At 36.5% G+C, this 23,186-nt stretch overlaps 2 protein-coding genes across 2 annotated transcripts; both read left to right on the top strand.

The window, feature by feature from the left end:
- The first annotated feature begins 1,552 nt into the window (after positions 1–1,552).
- On the top strand, positions 1,553–3,231 carry LOC135779103 (galactose-specific lectin nattectin-like). Its single transcript, XM_065289760.2, has 5 exons — positions 1,553–1,613; positions 1,832–1,917; positions 2,011–2,133; positions 2,319–2,430; positions 3,024–3,231. Exons 1-5 carry the CDS (start codon positions 1,553–1,555, stop codon positions 3,089–3,091), a joined length of 450 nt encoding a protein of 149 aa, XP_065145832.1. The 3' UTR covers positions 3,092–3,231.
- A 6,456-nt stretch (positions 3,232–9,687) lies between these two features.
- Positions 9,688–11,504, top strand: LOC135774934 (ladderlectin-like). Its single transcript, XM_065284923.2, has 6 exons — positions 9,688–9,710; positions 9,791–9,857; positions 10,021–10,109; positions 10,227–10,349; positions 10,809–10,920; positions 11,278–11,504. The coding sequence occupies exons 2-6, from the start codon at positions 9,797–9,799 to the stop codon at positions 11,349–11,351; spliced, it is 459 nt and encodes a 152-aa protein (XP_065140995.1). The 5' UTR covers positions 9,688–9,710; positions 9,791–9,796; the 3' UTR covers positions 11,352–11,504.
- The last annotated feature ends 11,682 nt before the right edge of the window (positions 11,505–23,186 follow it).

Raw genomic sequence — 23,186 nt, 5'->3', positions numbered from 1 at the left:
TCAAAATATAAGATAGAATACTTTTTTAAGAAAACCCCAAACAGTCTGTTGTCCCTTTTCCAATCTTGAAATAAAATGACATAAATAATAAAATATATTTTTAAAAGTGTAGTTTTTACCTCTTTGAAATGTAGCCCACATACTCACGTTCATGATGATTTGATCACTTTCTTCTTTTCAGCCCACAACACAATTTTAGAGAAAGAGCCCTATTAAGGTATTTACTTGTATTTAGTTAATAATTTGGACGATTTTAAAGATATATTGGTTTGTTATCAACACACACACTGTACATAGTGAAAAGTTGTATCAATGTAAAAAATACTTCAATTGGTAACACTTAAAAAATTTATTTTTTTAAACATATGTTTATGTAAACAATTTACATTGAAAAAAAAACATTTATTAGATGTAATTGAGTATTTTTTTAACTTGATCCTACTTTTTAATTTTACAGTGTTCAGTATAAATAAAAAAGTCCTTGCATTAACATATTCATGTGAGTGCACATCCAACCAAGTGGCATTTATTTTGGAAAAAATATCATGCAAACATATTTTTTAGGCAAAAGGTCTGTTTTTCTGTACACTGTAAATAAGTTGGTTCAACTTAAAAAAGTAAGTTTATTTGTTGCCTTACAATTAATTAAAAATTATTTAAAAATAATAGTCAGCATTAACCGTTTTACACAATTTTTATTTTTGAGTCAACTAATATTTAACTTGAATAATTTTTTTAGGCAACCAGGTAACTTACTTTTTAGGTTGAGCCAACTAATCTCTTTTTACAGTTTATATCAAGCAGACTGCAATAAAATTCTTACATGTAAGCTTTTCACATGATCACACACACTGTCAAAAATAAAGGTACAAAGCTGTCACTGGGGCAGCACCCTTTAAAAAAGGTCCTAATATGTACCATTTACATAAAAATAGGTATATATTGGCAGTTCAAAGTACTATTATGCACTCTTTGGGTACAAAGATGTGCCTTTTTGAAAGGGTACTGTCCCAGTGACAACTTTTGGACTTTTCCTAGTGTACATTTGTATAAGAAACATTCAGAAAAATTTTAAATAGACAAATAAATATATGCAATATATAAGTATAAAATATTTGTAATAAATGCAATGTAAAATAACAATAATATTGACAGTAAATGCATTGTTATACAATCAAAATACGTAAAACATTACTCTAATTACTTAATTACTGTAATATCTAAAATATACTGAAAGAAATGGTAGCATAGGTGATCAAACAGAAAAATGTTCATGTTTATTTTGATTACCATCACATTTTATTAAAGTACATGTAAGTTCATGATATTAAGATGTATACCTTTCTTATATTCAGTCATCTTGCGTTATTGAGTCCCTCCCTCTAAAGTAAAGTATAAAAGACAGGACTCCTCATTGACCATCACACAATCTACACCGAAGTCCTAAAAGTGAAGATTTGACAAAAGGTGAGTTTTTGTAACATTAACTTCAGCCGTGTACATATGAGTGCAGATGTGTCACTTTTCCTGTTAATTCATTTTCAGATTCATCATGGCAGTCATGAGAGCTCTTGTGCTTCTTTTCTTGGTCTTTTCTTTTGAGAGTGCAGCAGGTAACCAAGACGTTTACCAGATTTACCAAACCCTGTAACCAATATTCCAGATTAAATTCTAATAAAATTCCTATTAAATGTTCCCATAATACTTTGAAGGAGTATTAAATTTGTAACTTTAAATAAAAGGATAATGGTAGCGACATTTAAGGGACTCATACACAGGAACTGATAATGTGACTTAATATTATATTACTAATATTTTATTCACTGTATAGCTCATCACTGCCATCATGGATGGCAACATTTTGGAAGGCATTGCTACAAATTCTTCTCTGAGTCAGTTAACTGGGTCAGAGCTGAGGTACAGTTATCGAGTTATTTTGTGTCCTGTCATGATCCAAGCTAAAACAGATAAGATTTTATATTTGCAATAAAATAATCTTTCTCTCTTTAGAAAAACTGTCATTCTATTGGTGGAAATCTTGCATCTGTGCACAATACAGCGCAAAACAACTTTCTCCTGAGTATTGTGCCTGCTAACAGACGCACTTGGATTGGTGGCCATGATGGTGAAATTGTAAGTCATTTTGCTCTAAAATGCATACTCCTTAGTCTAAAAGAAATGGTTTTAATATAAAACTGATTTTTGGTTCTATAGATACAATATCTCATGCTTTATTGTTACAATATAAATGAGAGAATTATATCATTAATGGCATGTGAATATATTAGTAAACCCTTTCTACTGACTCTCCTCATAAGGATGGACAATGGCTGTGGACTGATGGATCTCGATTTGTCTTTACCCACTGGTGCTCCAAAGAACCTAACAATGCTGGTAGACCTGAGAACTGCCTGGAGATAAACCATACCAGTAAGAATGTCTTCTATAATTATTGTTTTTATTTAAATCTACACATTTTATAGCATTTAGTACAAAATAGGTTAGTTTAGTTATCAGAAAATGTTTTTGAAAATGTTGTTATGTTGCAGCCTGATAGGACAATTGTTTAAATCCATTTTTATCTCATTAATCTACACTCAGTATCCATAATGAAAAAGTGAAAACAGACATTTTAGAAATATCTGTAAATTTATAAATTATTATAAATTATAATAATTATAATTATTATAAATTATAAATATCTCATTTACATTTAAGTATTTAGGCCCTTTGAAACAACAACACATGAAATTTTGCTCAGATGCCTCCCATTGCTCTTGATCATTACTGAAATGAAACGCCTCGTTTATCCACCAGTGTGGTAAATTAAATTGATTGAACATGATTTGTGAATACATACACCTCTTTATAAAAGTCCTGACAATGCATATCAGAGCAAAAATCAAGTGAAAAGGGTCTGAAAACTTTCTGAATGCACTGTATATTTTTCATTACTGTTTTATGATTATATTTAAAGTACACCTAATGATCAGTACTGATTTTATTTTCATCTTATCCGACAGATAACCATTGCTGGAATGATGAGTCCTGTACATACACAATGGGCTACATTTGTGCCAAACCTCTGTGATCAGGAAAAATCTATCTGTTTCAGAAATATTATGATTGTACTACATGCCTATACATTTTTTTTCTCTAATCTTATCTTTTAAATCTTTAAAATATCTCTGAAATTATCTTTAAACATTACTGCACCTTTCTGAAAACTTCTTAAATCAATAAAAGCATTTATAAAGCATTGTGGAGTTACAATTTAGTCATGTAAAAAATAGTGGTTGTTTTTACAATTAAACTATATCAAAAAACTATTTATTCATACCTATGTTTAAAAATTTTACCCTATGGCACTAATATCTGATCATACTTGTTAGCCAGCTTACAAACAAAACAACAGTAGAGAAACAAAGAGAAATATGCTAAGTAAACTGTAAAACAAAAATTATAATTGGTTAAATTCCACAAGATGCACGTGTGAAGTTTGAGATCATGAGTCAAATCATTCTGCTTCCAAAGTACACTGATTACTATATATATATATATATATATATATATATATATATATATATATATATATATATATATATATATATATATATATATATATATATATATATATACTATATCTACATACAGTATATGAAACTGCTCACAGTTAAGGGCATTACAAACAAGCAGTGTTGCACATGGTCAGGTTTTGAACTTGGGTCTTAACACATTACAAAGACACATTCATAGACACTGTGAGAAATGCAAACCTAGTGCAGGGCACTCGGCAGAAAAACTATGAGGGCAAACTTTTTTGACTTTAGAAGTATTTCCAATAGTTCATGAAAATGTATTAAAAACATTACACATTCAATTCCAAATCAAAGCATTAGCCAACTTTACAATATCTTGTTCTTTTAAAAAGAATAATTGAATATTAAGCTGTTAAAAAAAAATAGCAGTGTCAACTATTTTACTCACACTTATAAATTGAAGAAATTTCTTAAGATTTTAGTTCACTTTAAACTATTAAATTACTAATTTACCAATTTAGTTCAGTAAGCCTTGTTATAACCGTGGATAACTGCTGCACATCTGTGTCAAATCAAGTCAACCTACTTCTGGCGCCTAACAGGTATTTCAGCCCAGGATCCACAGTTCCTGCTAATTTTTAGGTTTTGTTTCAAGAACTGCATTTGGGGAAGAGATCAAAGGATTGAGCTGGACACTCCATACCTCAATTCTTTTTGTCTGGAACCAAGATTTTCCTCTTACTTGTGTGTTTGGGGTTGTTGTCTTGTTGAAACACCCTTTTAGACACATTTCCTCTTCTGCAAAGGGCAACATAATCTTTTCAATATTCTGATGTATTCAAACTGATCCATGTTCCTTGTATACATATAAATGGGCCCAACACGGTAGTATGAAGACATCCCAATACATGATTTTTGCACCACCATGCTTAACTGTCTTTACAGTGTACTGTGGCTTGACTTCAGCACCCGGGGGTCAACGAGGTTCTGTCGATAACCACTAGACATCAAAAAATTTATTTTACTCTCATCAGAACACAAAATATTCTGTCATGTTTCTTTGGTCCAGTTGATGTGTTGATGTGATTCTGCACATACCTTTCTTTAACAACGCTGCTTTACAGGGGCTTCTTGCAAACAGCTTCAATCAGATGTTTTCTATCTGTCACAGTACTTACAAATCATTTTAGATTAATCTCTGATGAAAGGTTGAATCTCTGCCATCTTGACTATTCATCGATCTGTTTTAACAGTAGTTGCTTGTTTTATTCCACGTGCTTTGGAGTTGTAAAGCATTTGACATCATTTTAGTTGAGCATCTTAAACTTTGCTGCATATCTCCCCTCTCAAATCAACTTTTTAATCAAATGGCATTGTTCCTCTAAGCAATGATAAAATGGTCCATTTTACTCTAAAATTCTGCAGCAGATATATTTCCTAACAATGGGTAAAACATTTGCTTCCCTTCAGATTATACCTTCTTAAAATAAGAATAAATTTTAATCTATGCAAAGGAATATTCTACTGTAAATTCAGCATTATAAACAATATCTGTGACATGATAATGATTGACTTACTGTAGGAAGTGAAGGGAATGATGTTTTTTATAGCATGTGTTTACATTTACACATTTATATTGAAAAGAACATCGAGTGGAAAGGGTGAAGAAGTTATCACATTATCATTATTAATGTTTCTGTGTCCACCCTCATGTAAGTTTTCATAAAATGTATACATGTTAAACTAATTTAACTGGATATCCTGCTCTTTGGTAAATTATACACTTATTTTACTAAGAAGCATGTAGACCACATGCTCTAATAATAATTTCTCAAGAAGTATATCAATGTCTATAGCTCATTGAAAACGTACTTTTCATTATATAACACACGTTTTCTAAGTAACTACTTATAGATATGCGCTAACTAAAACATGCTTATTTGACTAGCAAATAGATCACATGCTCACATGATCCTATTAATTTAATCACTTCTTAATTTTCACCCTAAATACTGTTGGAGATGATACATTTCTAACTTCTTTTTCTAAAAAGTCATCATTAATCTGTATCAAAATAAAGGCGAGAATACTCCTTTAAGAAAACCCCAAAACAGTCTATTGTCCCTTTTCTAATTGTTGAATCCAAAAAATAAATAAATAGTTAAATATATCTTTAACTAAAAGTTGACATTTAAAAGTGCACTAAAAGTGCATTTAGTTTTTACACCATCATGATGTTTTGATCACTTCCTTATTTTTAGCCCACAACACAATGTTAGAGAAAAAGCCATATTAAGTTAATATTATTTTAAGTCAGTTAATATTTTAGAGGATTATATACCGGTATGTTGGTTAGTTATCAACACAAACCCAAAACTCTACTTAATCCTTTCATGTTGTGATACTTAAAAAATCAATTTAATAATATGAACTTAATTTAATCTTTTTCATTCAACAAAAAGTGTGTCTTGTCAGCTTTACCTAAAAATTATTTGTTCAGCCAACATAACATTGTTGCATAAAAGTAACAGATTAACAAAACCAATACGTTCTTGCATGTCATTGGCTGAGTATTTTGCAGTGTATTATGGGTAATTGTTGTTCTGGCACCCTCTTGCAGAAGTGTAGCACCATAAGATAGGTATGTGAGTAATAAGTGGCCAAGCATGAATCAATGAACTTGTTGTGCTATATTTTAGAATGGATGGTTTGAAGTGTAACATTGCATTTCAAATATGTTTGTGATAAACTGTAACTAATAAAGGTCTTTATGGTGAGTTGTATTGAGCAGCTGCACTCTGATTGATTAATTTGGTGTTATGGACTTCTAAAATCCTAATTAGTTTATAAAATGCCATTATTCAAATTTTTGTCATCATTAACTCTTTTGCCGCCATTGACAAGTTATCTAGCTATTATTCACCAGGTGGCGCTCTTTCGCAGCTTATAAAACCTGGAAGTATCGGCCTAGGGCAAGCAGCTGCATGTCTGTGTATGTTTTGAGGATCACTCTGAAACTGATCTCTAACAAAAGTCCTTCACAAAAATGCTTTTTGCTCAAAATTTGGTGTCTTTAAAGAATACGACCCATAATAGAGAGGTGATAAAAAGAGAACTAATAAAGGTAGGATGACACAGGGAAGAACATTTTCTGGAAGGCATTAAACTTTTGTGAAAATCATGAAAAATGCTGGCGCTGGCTGACAACTTAAAAAAAAATGCTGGCGGTGATTACATTTTTCAAGTACAATTAACTCAATTGTTAATTGTACAATTAATCATCCCCCAAGAAGACAAAAAAGAGCCTCTGGCAAGCAGCACAATCCTGGGACATGAGGGTGGACCTGGGAAGGAGACTTTAGTCTTCCTCCAGGTTGTGCAAACACCGCTGAGTCTGGAGGTGGTCTTATGGTCTGAGGTGGCAAGGAAGATAATTATGATTTAACTGACCGGCCCATTTTGTGGTTCAGAGTCAAAACACTCCTTGTAAATTGGACTCCACCTGATGACATTTTCTCTATAAAGTTTCTTTACAGTCTGAACAGCAATGTAATTTACACAAATCACCACAGGAGGGCGTTGTTCATTTCACTCCTCTACTTTGAGTTTAAAAATCTTAAATCTATCCAAACTATTCCTGGCGTAAATGTGGGCGCCACCATCTGTGAGCTCATATGGGTAAAACTTCCGGTGAGCCACTTCAGATAATGGTAGACCTATTACGAGGGATACGAGTCTGCCGTTTTGACTGCCATTTTAATGCTTATTATGAAATCCAGGAAGACAGGCATAACTTGTGGGCTAGTTGCCATAATAGCTGTTACGGCATAATAACCGTTGCCCTTGGGCGTTTTCTCACGAGAATATTCACACAATAAATTTTTGTGTAACAGACAGGCACTGGCAACACTACACAGCTAAGTTAGCAAGTCAGATAGAGAGAGACAGAGAGACATCACATCAACTTAACTTGCTCTTGCTGACATGACATCAAACTTAAAGAGAACACAAGTTTACCTGATTGCTGTTCTCTCTTTTACCTCTCGTTTTGTTTCCTTTTTTTCATGGCCAGATGGATAGCTCCGCTTCATATTGTCATCTCAGTCAACAGTAACACGCGCTGTAAAATGAGGCCGGGAAGGCGGGGCCTTACGTATTTTGTGGGGCCCTATGCAGCCTGCTTAGTAAGCGTAGGGCCGATCGGCTCTGGATCCCCAAGCTCTTCGCGATAAATTTAGCCATAAATGCCTCTCTGTGCTTACCAGAGCAGACATATAACGGCCGATAGCGCGGAGCCGTTTGTTTAATGGCACCGAGAGACAGATCTGTAGCCCTACGCAGCTCGTCAAATGTCTCTTTGTCTATCGTCTTGCCTGCACTCAAATCCAAAAAACAGGTCAGCCTGGTATGTCTGTAATATCGCCATAGTATGCAGCGCAGCACCAGCCGGACTAGGAAATAGATCACATGCTCTGATCATTATTTCTCAAGAAGTATATCAATGATTTCCATTGAAAATATCATAAGACGAGACATGTTTTAACTTATCTAGATTTACACTTAACTAAAACATGTATGTATTTAACTAGCAAATAGATCACATGCTCTGATGATTATTTCTCAAGAAATATATCAATGATTACAGGCTACAGTGAAAATATCATAATACGAGACACATTTTAACTGACTTATCTAGACATGCACCTAACTAAAACAAACGTTTATTTGACTAGCAAATAGATCACATGTTCTGATGATTATTTCTCAAGAAGTATATCAATGACCAAGGAAAATATCATAAGACAAGACACGTTTTAACTGACTTATCTAGATATGCACTTAACTAAAATATATATTTATTTAACTAGCAAATAGATCACATGTTCTGATGATTATTTCTCAAGAAGTATATTAATGTCACAAGGCTACAGTGACAATTTAATAAAAAACACACATTTTCTAAATATTAACACATTTAATTGACATATCTAGATATGCACTTAACTAAAACATGCATTTATTTGACTATCAAATAAATGACAGTAATTTAATCACTTCTTTCTTTTCACCCTAGTCACAATTTATGTTGAAGATAATGTGATGCACTTCTAACTTCTTGTTAGTGACAAACTAAAAAAATTCTAAACGACAATCCTTATCATGTCACAGACTGAAGTAAAATATAAGATAGCATACTACCCTCACCCTAACCAATAATATTTTTTTATTTCAGTTATTTGCTGTTTTTTCTTTTTTTTATAGGAGTGATTTGACTCTTGAAAACCTATTTTTGGAAATGGATTTTGGTGCAATTAAAGAAGCTTTTGAGTTTTTCCTTTATTGCTGCCTAAAGTTCAGTCCATCTTACTACAAACACATACACTGTAAATAATGAAATGTTGAATTAACTTAAAAATACTTCAAATTGTAAGACCTAAAAATATATATTTTTTCAACTTCTATGTTTTAGTAAAAATAAATACTAATTTTAAGTTGAAAAAAAAAATGTATTAGGTCATTGCATTTACATAACATATTCAAGTGACTTTTATTTAGAAAAAAACATTGACTTGCAGAGCATGTAGTCTTTAATATGTGCTAAGGATGCAGCACAAAATTGATAATTTGGTCATTTTAAACAGATTCAAAGAAAGTAACAGATTAATGGATGCTTCTTTGATTTTAAGTTTGCATGCAAAATCCATTTGGCTCAAAAAACCGAGGGGGCACGTGCCCCCTCAGTTTCAATGGGCATGATGCCTCTGCATTTAAGAAACACTAAAACTATTAAAATAAACAAATCCATAATTGCATGCAATATATTAGTATAAAATACTTTCAATAAATGTAATGTAAAATAACAATAATTTGATGTAAAGACAGAGTTATGCAATCAAAAACGTGTAATTAATATCAACATATATTGAAAGAAATGGTAACATAAGAGATGAAACAGAAAATTGTTCATGTGTCAGATCATGATGTTTATTTTGATAACCATCACATTTCATCAAAGTACATATAAGTTCATGATATTCAGATTTACCTTACTTATCTTCAATCATCTTGTTATTGAATCCCTCCCTCTGAAGTAAAGTATAAAAGATAGGACTCCTCATTGATCCTCACACAATCTACACTGAAGTTCTGAAAGTGAAGATTTGACAAAAGGTGAGTTTTTATAACATTAACTTCAGCTGTGTATATATATGAGTGCAGATGTGTCACTTTTCCTCTTAATTCATTTTCAGATTATCATGGCAGTCATGAGAGCTCTTGTGCTTCTTTTCTTGGTCTTTTCTGTTGAGAATGCAGCAGGTAACCAAGACAATTCCCATAAAATTACCAATTAATGTTCCTAAAAAAAACTCCTATAAAAGGAGTGTAGTTTAAATAAAAGGATAACAAAAGCAACATTTAAAGCACAGAAACATACATGTGACATCAATATTATATAACTAATAATTTATTCAATGTATAGCTCAAGAGAAATGCCCAAATGGATGGACACCTTTTGGTGTGCAATGCTACAAATTCTTCTCTCAGTCAGTTAACTGGGCCACAGCTGAGGTACTGTTATTTAGTTAGGCCTATTGTTCAGTGATACTCAATGTCTTGCATGATTCAAGGTAAACAGATTAGATTTTATATTTGCAATAAAATAATCTCTCTCTCTCTCTCTCTTAGAAAAATTGTCAATCAGTTGATGCAAATCTTGCATCTGTGCGCAATACATTGGAAAACAACTTTCTTCTGAATCTTGTGCCTGCTACCACACGTGCTTGGATTGGTGCCCATGATGGTGAAATTGTAAGTCATTTGCTCTAAAATGCTGATATTGTTTGTCTAGTCTGAAATTTTTATATAAATAAACAATTGCTTATGTTTTATTGTAACAATATAAATGACTGAATTATATTATTAATGGAGTGTGAATTGTCACGAACAGACGACTTCGACAGATAAACAAAAATAGAGATGTTTTATTGACAGTCTTATATAATTTAGCAGATACTTGGGAGTGTCTTGATGATAGTCATAACACACACATACACACAAACACAAACACACACAAACACAAAATACCCGGATGACCTACTACTATTGGCAAGATCCCAAAGTGTTCATTAGATGGACACTTTGCTATCCAATGAGCCCCCGGGAAAGAAGTTATCCAATGAAGAAGGAGACGGAGGGCACTGTTTTTTATTCAAAAATGTCCAAAATATGAATATATTAAACTCTCTACTGACTTTCTTCACTTATTAGGATGGACAATGGCTGTGGACTGATGGATCTCAATTTGACTTCACCAACTGGTGCTCTGGAGAACCCAACAATAATAGTGGTGCAGAGAGCTGCCTGGAGATAAACTTTTACAGTAAGAATGATCTCCTATCAATTGTGTTTTTATTAAAATTTCATTTAAGTATTATGACCCTTTGGAACAACACTTGGAATTGACCTCAGATGCCTTCAATTTTTGATCATTGCTGAAATGTTTCAACCTCATTTTTCCACCTGTGGTAAATTAAATTGATTGAACATGATTTGTTAACACATACACCTCTTTATAAAAGTCCTCACAGCTGACAATGCATATCAGAGCAAAAACTGAGTGAAAGGGATCTGAATACTTTCTGAATGCACTGAATTAATTTTATTATTGTTTAATGTTTTTTATTCAAACTTCAACAGTAATGATTAAGACTGATTTTATTTTCATTTTATCCCACAGCTAACCGTTGCTGGAATGATATTTATTGTGCAAACACAATGAGCTACATTTGTGCCAAACCTCTGAGATCATGAAAAATCCATATGTTTCAAAAGTACTATGATTGTACTACATGCCTATACATTTTTTCTGATCTTATCTTTAAAATCTTTCAAATATCTCTGAAAATATCTTAAAAAATTACTAAACCTTTCTGAAAACTTCTCAAATCAATAAAGCATTTATAAAGCAAATTGTTTGCATTGTGTTCAAGGGCACACAAAGACACATTCATAGAGACTGTAGGAAATGGAGGGCACACGGCAAAGAATCTTTGAGGGCAGTGGGTTGAGAACAAATGCTGTAACATGATTCCTTTCATTTAGTATTTCCAATTAGTTCAGTTTATAGTTATTGAGATAAGAAACACACATATACAGTACTATGTGTGTGTGCGTGCGTGCGTGCGTGTGTGTATATATACACACTTCCCAGTGTACAAAGGAGAATTCACAGTGTTCACAGTGGGGGTTGCATATTTATTGTATTTTTTGTAATTCTGTAACAAAGATAAACACCAACATCAATAGCTGTCGCACATGTGACCCTGAAAATCACTCACAGAAGGTCTCAGCTTACAAATCACATTATATGAAATTCATTTATGCATACAACTAAGTTACTCAACATATATTAAATATTCAAACACATCAAAATCAAACAAGATACTTTCATTATTCAAATGAACTCACATTAAACTATTCCAACTTTGTATTGAACTTCATTCTAACTGTAATGCAACACCATTAATAAACTAGATTAATTGAATTTCTCTCACTCAAAGTTACTTTAAAGGGACACAAGGCAGCATTTTTATGTTAATAAATCATCTTCGTAAGTCGGTATATGGTTAAATGACTCATTACATGACGAATGAAGACTCTCTCGCCCGCCCCTACCGTCTGTAGGAAGAATACCCCACTTGCAAGTTCGCTGTATCCGACCCGGTGTCCTTCAGTCTCGTATAGTCTTAGATATAGAACGCATTTACTCCCAGACACTAGGGGGAGCCTGTAGAGAAATAATACTCAGACTTGCCTTGTGTGCCTTTAATATATGACACAAAATAAGCAACAGAAGGATTAAAAATTAGAACACATTTCCATCAGCTTACCTGTAACACAGATAAACACCATCATCAATGGCAGCGCACATGTGACCGTGAAAATCACTTACAGAAGACGTGTGTTCGACTTCATGCGGTGCTGAGCACACCGATCGGCTGACTTGAAGCAGTGCATGCCGGTTAGTAAATTGGTGGCCTGTACAAGAAAACGCCCAAGTGTTCAGTAAAGCTTCACATAGAATTAGGCATTCTTACTCAAAGCTCACATAAAGTACTCAAAGCTCATGGACTGCCCCTTAACAATTCAAACGTTAAACATGTAAAACATTTTACAAATATCTCCAAAAACCCCCAATGTTAATCACAATTTCACTTGAATTTAACATTCTCACACTAAGTAAGAGCTTATAAAACTACTTTAAACATCTTACAAATATTTTCAAAATTGCCGTACAGCTCATGAAAATGCCTTATAACGGTTTAAACATTAAACACCTAAAACATTCTACAAATTAAAGGCATAAAGTCTCACAAATTTTCCAGTACAACCTGCTTGCTGGAAAGGTCTCTTGACATGATTCAGCTACTGCTCAGAGTTTCACGAATTCCCATTTTCATGTCACGTGTGTAAATATCCAAAGCCTTCCCAGATTGGTACTCTGTAAGAAGTAAAAAAGTATCACTGAGCGTACATGTACCAAATGAAGCCAATGTAATAAATAAAACCAGATCAATATAGAATATCCTCAAATTTTACACTTCTGAACATAGAAAAACGGCTGCTCTTAGCTATATTGCTGTTCAACGTTATGAACATAAATGTTTTAATATAGAAGTACAGTTAATTTGGTCTGTTTGGCCTTTAATGTGAAAGGGGCTAAAAAACCAAAGGGGTCATACACTGTGTTGACAACATAGAGTATACCTCTTCTAGTGAGAGTCTTCTGTTTTTATGTCGAAGTTCAATGAAAACATACAGTGAGGAAAATAAGTATTTGAACACCCTGCTATTTTGCAAGTTCTCCCACTTAGAAATTGTGGAGGGGTCTGTAATTGTCATCGCAGGTGCATGCCCACTGTGTGAGACATAATCTAATAATCTATTTGAACACCTAAGAAAGTCAATGTTAATATTTGGTACAGTAGCCTTTGTTTGCAATTACAGAGGTCAAACGTTTCCTGTAGTTTTTCACTAGGTTTGCAGGAGGGATTTGGCCCACTCCTCCACACAGATCTTCTCTAGATCAGTCAGGTTTCTGGTCTGTCGCTGAGAAACACGGAGTTGGAGCTCCCTTGAAAGATTTTCTATTGGGTTTAGGTCTGGAGCCTGGCTAGGCCAAGCCAGAACCTTGATATGCTTCTTACAGAGCCACTCCTTGGTTATCCTGGCTGTGTGCTTTGGGTCATTGTCATGTTGGAAGACCCAGCCTCGACCCATCTTCAATACTCTAACTGAGGGAAGGAGGTTGTTCCCCAAAATCTAGCAACACAAGTCCCCGGTCATCCTCTCATTAATACAGTGCAGTCGCCCTGTCCCATGTGCAGAAAAACACCCCCAAAGCAAGATGCTACCACCCCCATGCTTCACAGTAGGGATGGTGTTGGGATGGTACTCATCATTCTTCTTCCTCCAAACACGTTTAGTGGAATTATGACCAAAAAGTTCTATTTTGGTCTCATCTGACCACATGACTTTCTCCCATGACTCCTCTGGATCATCCAAATGGTCATTGGCAAACTTAAGATGGGCCTGGACATGTGCTGGTTTAAGCAGGGGAACCTTCCGTGACATGCATGATTTTAAACCATGACGTCTTAGTGTATTACCAACAGTAACCTTGGAAACGTTGGTCCCAGCTCTTTTCAGGTCATTGACCAGCTCCTCCCGTGTAGTTCTGGGGTGATTTCTCACCTTTCTTAGGATCATTGAGACCCCACGAGGTGAGATCTTGCATGGAGCCCCAGTCCGAGGGAGATTGATAGTCATGTTTAGCTTCTTCCATTTTCTAATGATTGCTCCAACAGTGGACCTTTTTTCACCAAGCTGCTTGGCAATTTCCCCGTAGCCCTTTCAAGCCTTGTGAAGGTGTACAATTTTGTCTCTATTGTCTTCAGACAGCTCTTTGGTCTTGGCCATGTTAGTAGTTGGATTCTTACTGATTTTATGGGGTGGACAGGTGTCTTTAGAGGCTGTTTACACTTGGCATTAACATGCGTTTTCGTCGATCGGATCACAAGTGGACGACGTTAATGCCAGGTGTAAACGGTGTTCAAAACGTTTTGAGCTCGTCCACTTTCGACCACTTTCAACCACATCCAGAGGTAGTCGAAACCCCTTTCGATCGGACCGCTTTGGAGTTGCGGAACGCATATGTGGTTGAATGCGTTCGAACAGCCACACGCGACCGCCTTCTCTCCGCCCATTTATCTAATCTGAGGTATTAAACACAAGTTTTACGTCTTTTTTCGACTTCTGGCGTAAACATACGGTGAACAGCGCTATTTTTAGCCTTTCATTGATACAACTAAATCGGCTGATCTCCGTAGTTTCGTTTTGAAAGCGTGTGAAAGTTGCGCGATCCTATTTCATCAATTGCGCTGAAAATTCAGAGAAAGCTCCAACATATAAAAGTACAAAACACTATGCAGCATGTATACTTTCTAAACAAGCAGTGGACTCCGACATAATATAGTTTGCGTCCATATAAACTCATAATTACTCCCGCTCGGGTTTGAATGACAGCAGAGAGACTCGCCCACCGTCTCACAGACCACCCCCTCACAGTATACAGGACAGATGCGGTCGAAAGTGGACAAAAGAGACGGATTTAAATACCAGGTGTAAACGTAATGTGTCTCTCTCGTCCACTTGTGATCCGATCGATGAAAACGCATGTTAATGCCAAGTGTAAACAGCCTCTTATTCAGCTAATGACCTCAAACAGGTGGATCTAATTTAGGATAATAAATGGAGTGGAGGTGGACAGGGGTGTCGGACTGGGGGAAAAACAGTACTGATTACCAGGGCCCCAAGGGAAGAGAGGGCCCGAAGTCTGGAATATATTTTATTTTATTGGATATTTTCATTTCCTAATTACATTTAAATACAATTTCATTTTCAACAGCAGAAGATCATGGTGGTAGATGAAATCACCAGACTGGAGCGCTTCCATTTGAAGGCAATATCCCAGGGCACACAAGGAGCCTGGACAAGATGGGATGCTACCATCAACAGGCGCGTTACCTGGGCAGACATCTGGAGGATGCCTCAATCCAGGCTTAGCTTCCTGCTGAGGGCAACCTACGACACCCTCCCATGCCCTAGGAACCTCGCACTGTGGTACGGTGATGAAGTAGGCTGTCAATTATGCGGGAGCGTTAAGGCAAGCCTCCAACACATTTTGACAGAATGCAGAATGGCACTGACTCAGGCGCGCTTCAGGTGGCGCCATGACCAGGTCCTGATGAAATTGGCTGAGATCCTGGAGAGTTGTAGGGTAGCAGTAAATTGCTTACCTGCGACAAGAGAGCATGCCCTGGCATTTTCTTCTGCCCAGAAGAAAAACAGCATGCTTGCTCCTGAAAAAGAGTGGCAGATGTTGGCAGTTATCTATCCTTTTTTTTACAGTTAAAATCAAATGAAATGAAAAATACACAGCTGTGGACGTTGTTTACTTCATTAATGTGTTTTACTGTGTTAATGGAATAAGGATGCGAGTAGGATTCGGTATTCGGGTTCGGATTCGGAACCCAAAACATCTGGATTCGGTGCATCACTAGTATAAATAATTAAAGTCTGTTAAAAAAAGCTTATTGATTTAGTTTAGTCAGTCTGCTATGTAGGGGTGTCCTCGACTAAGGATTTACATATTCGAATCAGAATTTTCGAATCTTTCCATAGTCGACCGATAGTCGAATCGTCTATGTTTGTGTGCATGGGTTGGGAGGGGGCCAGACCAGGTACAAATTGGATAACTTTTATTTTCTTTCACAAGCAGCACACATAAACAACTGTCTGATAAAGTGACCAAAACTGTCTTTCAAGTAATAAACGAAGACAAAACTGACGATGCATTTATATATATATTTTTTAAGGTAAAATGTAAGGCAACATTTGTTTAATTATTCCTCATAACATTTTAAAGCCACGATCTACAGAACATCACACAAAAATACATTTTGATAACTAAACCTAAAAAAATAACAAAGGTGATCCTGCCTTGGAAACTCCGGCTACAATTAAGTGTTTTTATTTAATTTGGACATAGCGCCTCAAAGAAGTCATGACCAAAAAAAACCCGACAAATGAGAAATGACAAATAATTTGTGACTGTAAATGATAAAAACTAATCTTTATATACAATTCATTAAACTTTAATTTATAACAAGAAAAACACTGAAATTAATGATTTTATAGACACTACGCGTTATTATTTAGCACAGAAATACCTGCTTGCTTGATTTGACTTTGATCATCTCTGTATTCACTTTACATACAGAAAGACCGGATGATATTATTTATTTCAGGAATCTCTTTGCTATCATTTGAAAGTGAACACCGACTGACCATAATATTAAATCACAAGAAAGACATTCGTGTCAGGCAGAAATAGGTTCGGTGCAGATTTCCGTTTCATCACCGAAAAAAAAAAAAAAAACGGCTTACCTGTTTTGTAGTTTAACTTTAAGATAGACAATATAACCACTCTGTTTTAAATACATTTTAAAAAACTTATACTCGTCGAAAAACATCCGTTTTTTAATGTTTAGTTTGATGAACTCCTAAATATGAGACGCAGAGCACCCGTTCGGCTAAATTACATGCGCAAGCATGGCCAGCCTACCAGCACGCAATAGCGCAACATTGATACAACGAAAGCTATTTCGTTATTTTTAAGCTATCCAAAATTTACATACTTAAATTTGATCGGAATTTACGTTTATAATAAATACAATTTTTTTTAATAAAATAAGGTCAGAAGTAACAAAGTGCAGAACAAATATGCAAAATGCCTCAAGTGCACGGAAACAAAACACAAGCCAAATAGTTAACTCAGATAACCCAAAGTGATTTATAAATAAAATAAAATATATAGAAATTATTAAAAGAACGAAAGTCATAGTTTAATTTGCCAGCTTTGTCTTTTAAATGTCGAAACAAAGAGACAAGGCTTTATTAACATAGAGACCTCTTATGGACGTGAAGCCCGGTCACAGGGGTTGTTGGATTTATTAACGCATTTTAAAAATATTTATTGAAAGCTGCTACTTCACATATTATTTGCAGCATTATCATAATATGCAGTATATTAATATATTGTGAGAAAGCTGTTATATGTGAAATCAGATAATGTGTGCATCCATATCCAAAATTGAATGATCCTTTCATAACACATCTGCGACGATTCGACTATGAGATTGGTAGTCGAATCAGGCTTCTCCTATCGATGCATCGAATCTTCGACTATTCGGGGTCACCCCTACTGCTATGTTATTCCAACCATTAAACATGATCGGGGGCTTTCGTAAACATTTAGTTTGTACGCAGAGTTATGCTTTAACCAAGTTTTATGATGCAACACAAAAATATTTAGAAGTGCATAAGTTGTAACTTAGTGTCCCTTTACGTCGCAACTAAGTTGTAACTTATGCACAGCTGGTGCAACTGGCACCTCCTATCCCTCCAGTGCATTTCAAAAACCGAACTAATATTATCAACAGAGTCCTGCAGGAACATGCAAAGCATTACAATAGGTTATCTTTATATTGTAGTAAAAAGTATACTGTAGTACTTTTATTAAAAGTAATTTGGTAAAACATTAATAATTAAACCAGGGCACATGAGGAGGAGCTAAACTTTCTTTATGTAATGCAGTCTTTTACAAGTACAGACACACGTTTATAGGGCTGTAGCATTAGGGCTCAAAAATGGCTTATATTTCTAAAAACCTGCAGCACTCACTCGGACAAGCAAAAGTGCAAACATCTGCTCACCTGGCGCTAGACCCTGGCACTTTTCCACGTCAAATATGTTTAATTAATATGAACATGCTACAGATGTTTGTGTATACATTGCACACTCTACAATCAAATGGTTAAACTGGTTAAACTGGTTAAAAAATTGCCAATACAACAAAAAGTTATAACAGCATATCTAGCATGAATAGTGTGTGCAACATAAAGGCAACATTACAAAGAATAAGAAGACAATACCAAGTTATACAATCATATAGTAAAATTTGGAAAATATTTTATATTGATAGTTTTTAGTCACGTGACCTACCAGTGGAGTTGGGGGCAAGAAAGCTGCAGTTTACATTGGGCTCTCCATAGAGAGGCAGCACAAGCCGGTAAATTTTCCATTTGTTTAAAGCCTCGATTATTTGAATAACCTCTTAACAAAAGAAAAATCAAGATATGAACAAAAACTACTACAAAAATGTTTTGGGCACTTACGATTATACACAGCACCTGATTCCATATTTATTATATTATCATATTGTATTGTATTATAATATATATTAAATCATATTAATGAAAAGCAAGTTTAGACTCTGAGCACAAGTTTATTACTCAACAAATAATCTAATAAAAGTGCAAAAGAGTTTACAAACATTGCATTTTCACATGACAAGTTTTTTGCTAACTTTGCAGTTGGTGTAACTAATAAATTGGTTGCCTTAGTATGCAACAACAATCCAGGTAAGAAAATTAGGTAAAGATTAGATTTATGACTAAAAATACAAAGATTGTTTTAGTCTCTGACGACATTCTGTAAGCACAGCCCAGTATCGTCTCCTTGTCGGTTAGTGCATTTTATTGCACAACAACTATACAGTATAGGTGATAGGGCTCTCTTGTCCGCCAAGGGGGCGTTCCCTTAAGTGTGTGATGACCACTGATCTATACTGTATAAATGACTGGATTGCGCATAGAACGCTTAACATAACAGAGTGAGGTGAAGCCAGCGCAGAGTTCAAGCGGCCATCTTGGTATACCCAGCCGACAGAGGGTGTCATTGACTTCCATTCAAAATCATGATCTAATTTCACCCGCTTTACAGCGTATCAGTCACACAAGGTTCATTTTTAAGATATGTGTACGTAAATTAATTGTTAATTCTGGTGTTATTTGCAATGTTTATGTTTTAATCGGGCAGGATAATGGATTTATAAAAAACGTTAAGGTGTGTGTGTGTGTGTGTGTGTGTGTGTGTGTGTGTGTGTGTGTGTGTGTGTGTGTGTGTACCTGGTAATTATCACGTTGTGGGGACCAATTGTCCCCACAAAGATAGGAATACCAGTGTTTTTGTGACCTTGTGGGGACATTTTGATGTCCCCATGAGGAAACAAGCTTATAAATCAAACAAGATGATGTTTATTGAAAATCTAAGGTACAAGAAAGGTTTTTGTGATGGTTGGGGTTAGGGAATGGGGCAGGTAAGGGGAATAGAATATACAGTTTGTACGGTATAAAATGCATTACGTCTATGGAATGTCCCCACAAAACATGGAAACCAGAATGTGTGTGTGTGTGTGTGTGTGTGTGTGTGTGTGTGTGTGTGTGTGTGTGTGTGTGTGTGTGTGTGTGTGTGTGTGTGTGCTGCATTCTGTTAATGACACGCGTATAAATAAAAAAAGTTTTACATTAAGCTGCACGGTCAGCGTTATTTCTCTGAATAAGTTTATGTAACTTGTAAAGATAACATAATTACAAAGCCAGCAAATTATTGCATGCACATATGGTACAAGGCATGATTATTTATTTAGATTTCAGAATGAGCACGTTTATTGTCATTAATACTAAATATGCTGTGCTCTGTCTGCTGATCTGATACTGGAATAAAGATGAATGTATAATAACTGTTTAAAGAGCAAAATATACAACTTTTAAGTAAATATATGGGCTTAGGACGTTTGCGTTGTAATAATGTACAGGGAGACTTCAGATATAAAAACAGAGACTAGTAAAGTGATGTTTTATCATTATAATCTGATAACGTCAATTGATTTAATAGAATGTTTGGGTATACCAACATGGCGGCGCGGTGGCTTCACAGCTGTGACGTCATGTGCAATCCAGTCATTTATATAGATCAGCGGTGATGACACATAAAAAATGTGAACACTTTGCATTTTTTTATCTAGTTTGATTGTTTTTGTTACAAAATAGTTATAAAAATAATTTAAATGAAGAAAAACTGCAAAAAAACAAATATCCAAGGCACTCGAGTGAAAATGTTAAAAAGCCTTTAAAACACCGGGCTACAAGTGAGGAGTTTTGTCGCAAAACGAGAAAACGCTTAGGTTACTCACGTAACCCCGGTTCCCTGAAATAACGGGAACGAAGCATTGCGTCAGTTAGCTGACGCTATGGGGGAAACTCCTGTTTACTCTGTGACTGAAGCCTATTGGTTAACGTCTGTACAAAGTACAGACCAATGACGTTTGAACCCGCGCGCGGGAGGAACGCGTCCTTATATAAGCGCGGTTCAATCGTCAGGAGCTCATTATATTCGACTGAAGCGCGCAGCCGAATAACACTCGCTGCGTAGACGTTTGTAGCACGGCAAGAGACGCAATGCTTCGTTCCCGTTATTTCAGGGAACCGGGGTTACGTGAGTAACCTAAGCGTTCCCTTTCAATACGGTTCACTTCGCATTGCGTCAGTTAGCTGACGCTATGGGGGAACGTAATCCCATCACGCCGTGCATACACAACGTACTGAAGTGCCTTACCGGAGAGACACTGCGTGTGGCCCTATACCCGGCATATTCACAGCTTAAAAAGCAAATGTGTAAGCACCATATAAATTGTTGACGCGCACACGGTGGGGTTTTAAACGCACCGGGGGCACATAACATAGCACAAGACGGCGAGGTACCGAGCGCGCCGCGGCTGTGCGAGATAAGTAAATTCAGAGTCACGTTGGTGAGCTCGCTGAGCGCACCGTGGTGTACACATAAAACGCATGAGCGTGCATGATTGAGCCGAGAGAACCTGCGCTCGTAGGGCAGGGACGTCTAAGCTGTACAATCTGACAACGTAGACGGCGAAGACCAGCCGGCCGCGTAGCAGATATCAAATATAGATATAGATACCCCTGTAGACCAAGTTCATGAAGAAGCCAAACTCGCAGAGAGTGGGCTCTATATAGGACATAGCTCATAGAGGGGCGTGAGCCAGTGCGATGGTTTCAACGATCCATCTAAATTACCACTGTTAGCAACAGACATACGTAGTGAGTGATCTGCGAAGCTCACGAACGGCCGATCTGACTATAATATGCGGCAGAACGGTTCGTAGCGTGGGATTATACAGATACCACAATAGTGTGAACCCAGGTGCACCCTCGAGCGCATCGGGATGCATATAGGTAGTATTATAGTGCACAGATCGGTGAGCTTTCCAAGCGCGCCGTAAATGTGTATTGACTATAAATTGCACGGGCACAGGTGAACACTTGAATACATCGTGAATGCATATAGATGAATCAGAGTGTTATAATGCACAGGCCGGCAAGATTCTCGAGCGCGCCGTCATGTGTTCTGATAATAAATTGTGCGCACACGGGTGAACTCTTCAGTGCACCGTGAATGCGTATAGATAAATCAGTGCACAGAACGCGCCGTGAATGTGTACAAATATGATTGATGAACGTAACGGTGGGCACCCGACGCACCGTGAACGTACACAGATGAACAACAATGTATGTGTCACAAATCATAACACAGCTGTGTATACAGGTGAGCTTTCCCAAGCGCATCTTATTGTATACCAAAATGTTATAGCGTGTACATGTGAGCTTCTCTAAGCGCACGGTGGACGCATATAATGCAAAACCATATCGTGCATACAGGTGAGCTAATGGGCGCACCTTTAATGCAACAAACCTCAGTAGTGCGAAGCAGGGATGTCGAAGCTGTAAACTGACAACGTGGACGGCGGGGACCAGCCGGCCGTGTCACAATTGTCAAATGAGAAACCTCTAAGACCATGCCCATGCTCTAAGACAAGTGAGCATAATTGTCACGGGAGGTGATAACGTCAACGATCCATAAATAGCCTGTATTGACAGGTGCTCTAGTGAGTGATCTGTGACGCAGATGAACAGCTGATCGTCTGATGTACGTCAGACGTATCTGTCATACAGGACCTTGGACAGTTCCAGAGCGCTGTGCCTCGGGCACCGTCGGCATCTGAGAAATGACAGGCTTATGAATAAAGTGAATGGCCAGCCGTAAAAGCATGGTTCGCTGTTACCGCCGCCGTCCGCATCTGAGAGATGACAGGCTTGTGAATTAAATGAATGGTCGGTCGTAAAAGCGTGGTTCGCTGTTATCACGGCCACATAGATATAGGTAGGGGAGAGAGCCGCCGTGCCTCTGTAGTGAGGAGAAAAGTGTTCCACCCACGATTCGCGGGGGGTATTGACTTTCAAATGTCACTAGACAGAATGGATCAGACTTTGCATAAGGACGCCTCGTGAAAGGGGTCCTAGCAGCTTGTGTCAATGTGTCATAAGGCACGTAATGTAGGTCGTGTCCCACGGATGCCATCTCCGCACGCCCATCGTAATGGGTTAATATTGGTAGTTTAAGCATGAGATGCGTATCACTCTGATTGAACATAGCTTATAAAGCGATGCAATGAGTTTATAAAGGAGATGACTCGTCAGCTTGTTCAGGGGGCGAGATCTCAGTCTGGTTCGGTAAATAATGAAACCACCGTAGATTGCCCGACCGCATTATCACAATAACACGGTCGAGAGTGCTGCAGTGCTAAATCATCCTCTTAATGTACCG

Source organism: Paramisgurnus dabryanus, chromosome 1, assembly GCF_030506205.2.
Source record: "Paramisgurnus dabryanus chromosome 1, PD_genome_1.1, whole genome shotgun sequence".
Taxonomy (NCBI): Eukaryota; Metazoa; Chordata; class Actinopteri; order Cypriniformes; family Cobitidae; genus Paramisgurnus; species Paramisgurnus dabryanus.
This window is presented reverse-complemented; position numbering and strand designations above follow the sequence as displayed.

What these genes read in the sequence shown, in the direction of transcription:
- LOC135779103 (XM_065289760.2), top strand. Translation starts at nt 1,553, where the DNA reads ATGGCAGTCATGAGAGCTCTTGTGCTTCTTTTCTTGGTCTTTTCTTTT. An exon ending in TTCTTTTGAGAGTGCAGCAG is followed by an intron (nt 1,614 to 1,831) that starts GTAACCAAGACG and finishes TTCACTGTATAG; the next exon opens with CTCATCACTGCCATCATGGA. An exon ending in TTAACTGGGTCAGAGCTGAG is followed by an intron (nt 1,918 to 2,010) that starts GTACAGTTATCG and finishes TTCTCTCTTTAG; the next exon opens with AAAAACTGTCATTCTATTGG.
- LOC135774934 (XM_065284923.2), top strand. Translation starts at nt 9,797, where the DNA reads ATGGCAGTCATGAGAGCTCTTGTGCTTCTTTTCTTGGTCTTTTCTGTT. An exon ending in TTCTGTTGAGAATGCAGCAG is followed by an intron (nt 9,858 to 10,020) that starts GTAACCAAGACA and finishes TTCAATGTATAG; the next exon opens with CTCAAGAGAAATGCCCAAAT. An exon ending in CCTGGAGATAAACTTTTACA is followed by an intron (nt 10,921 to 11,277) that starts GTAAGAATGATC and finishes TTTATCCCACAG; the next exon opens with CTAACCGTTGCTGGAATGAT.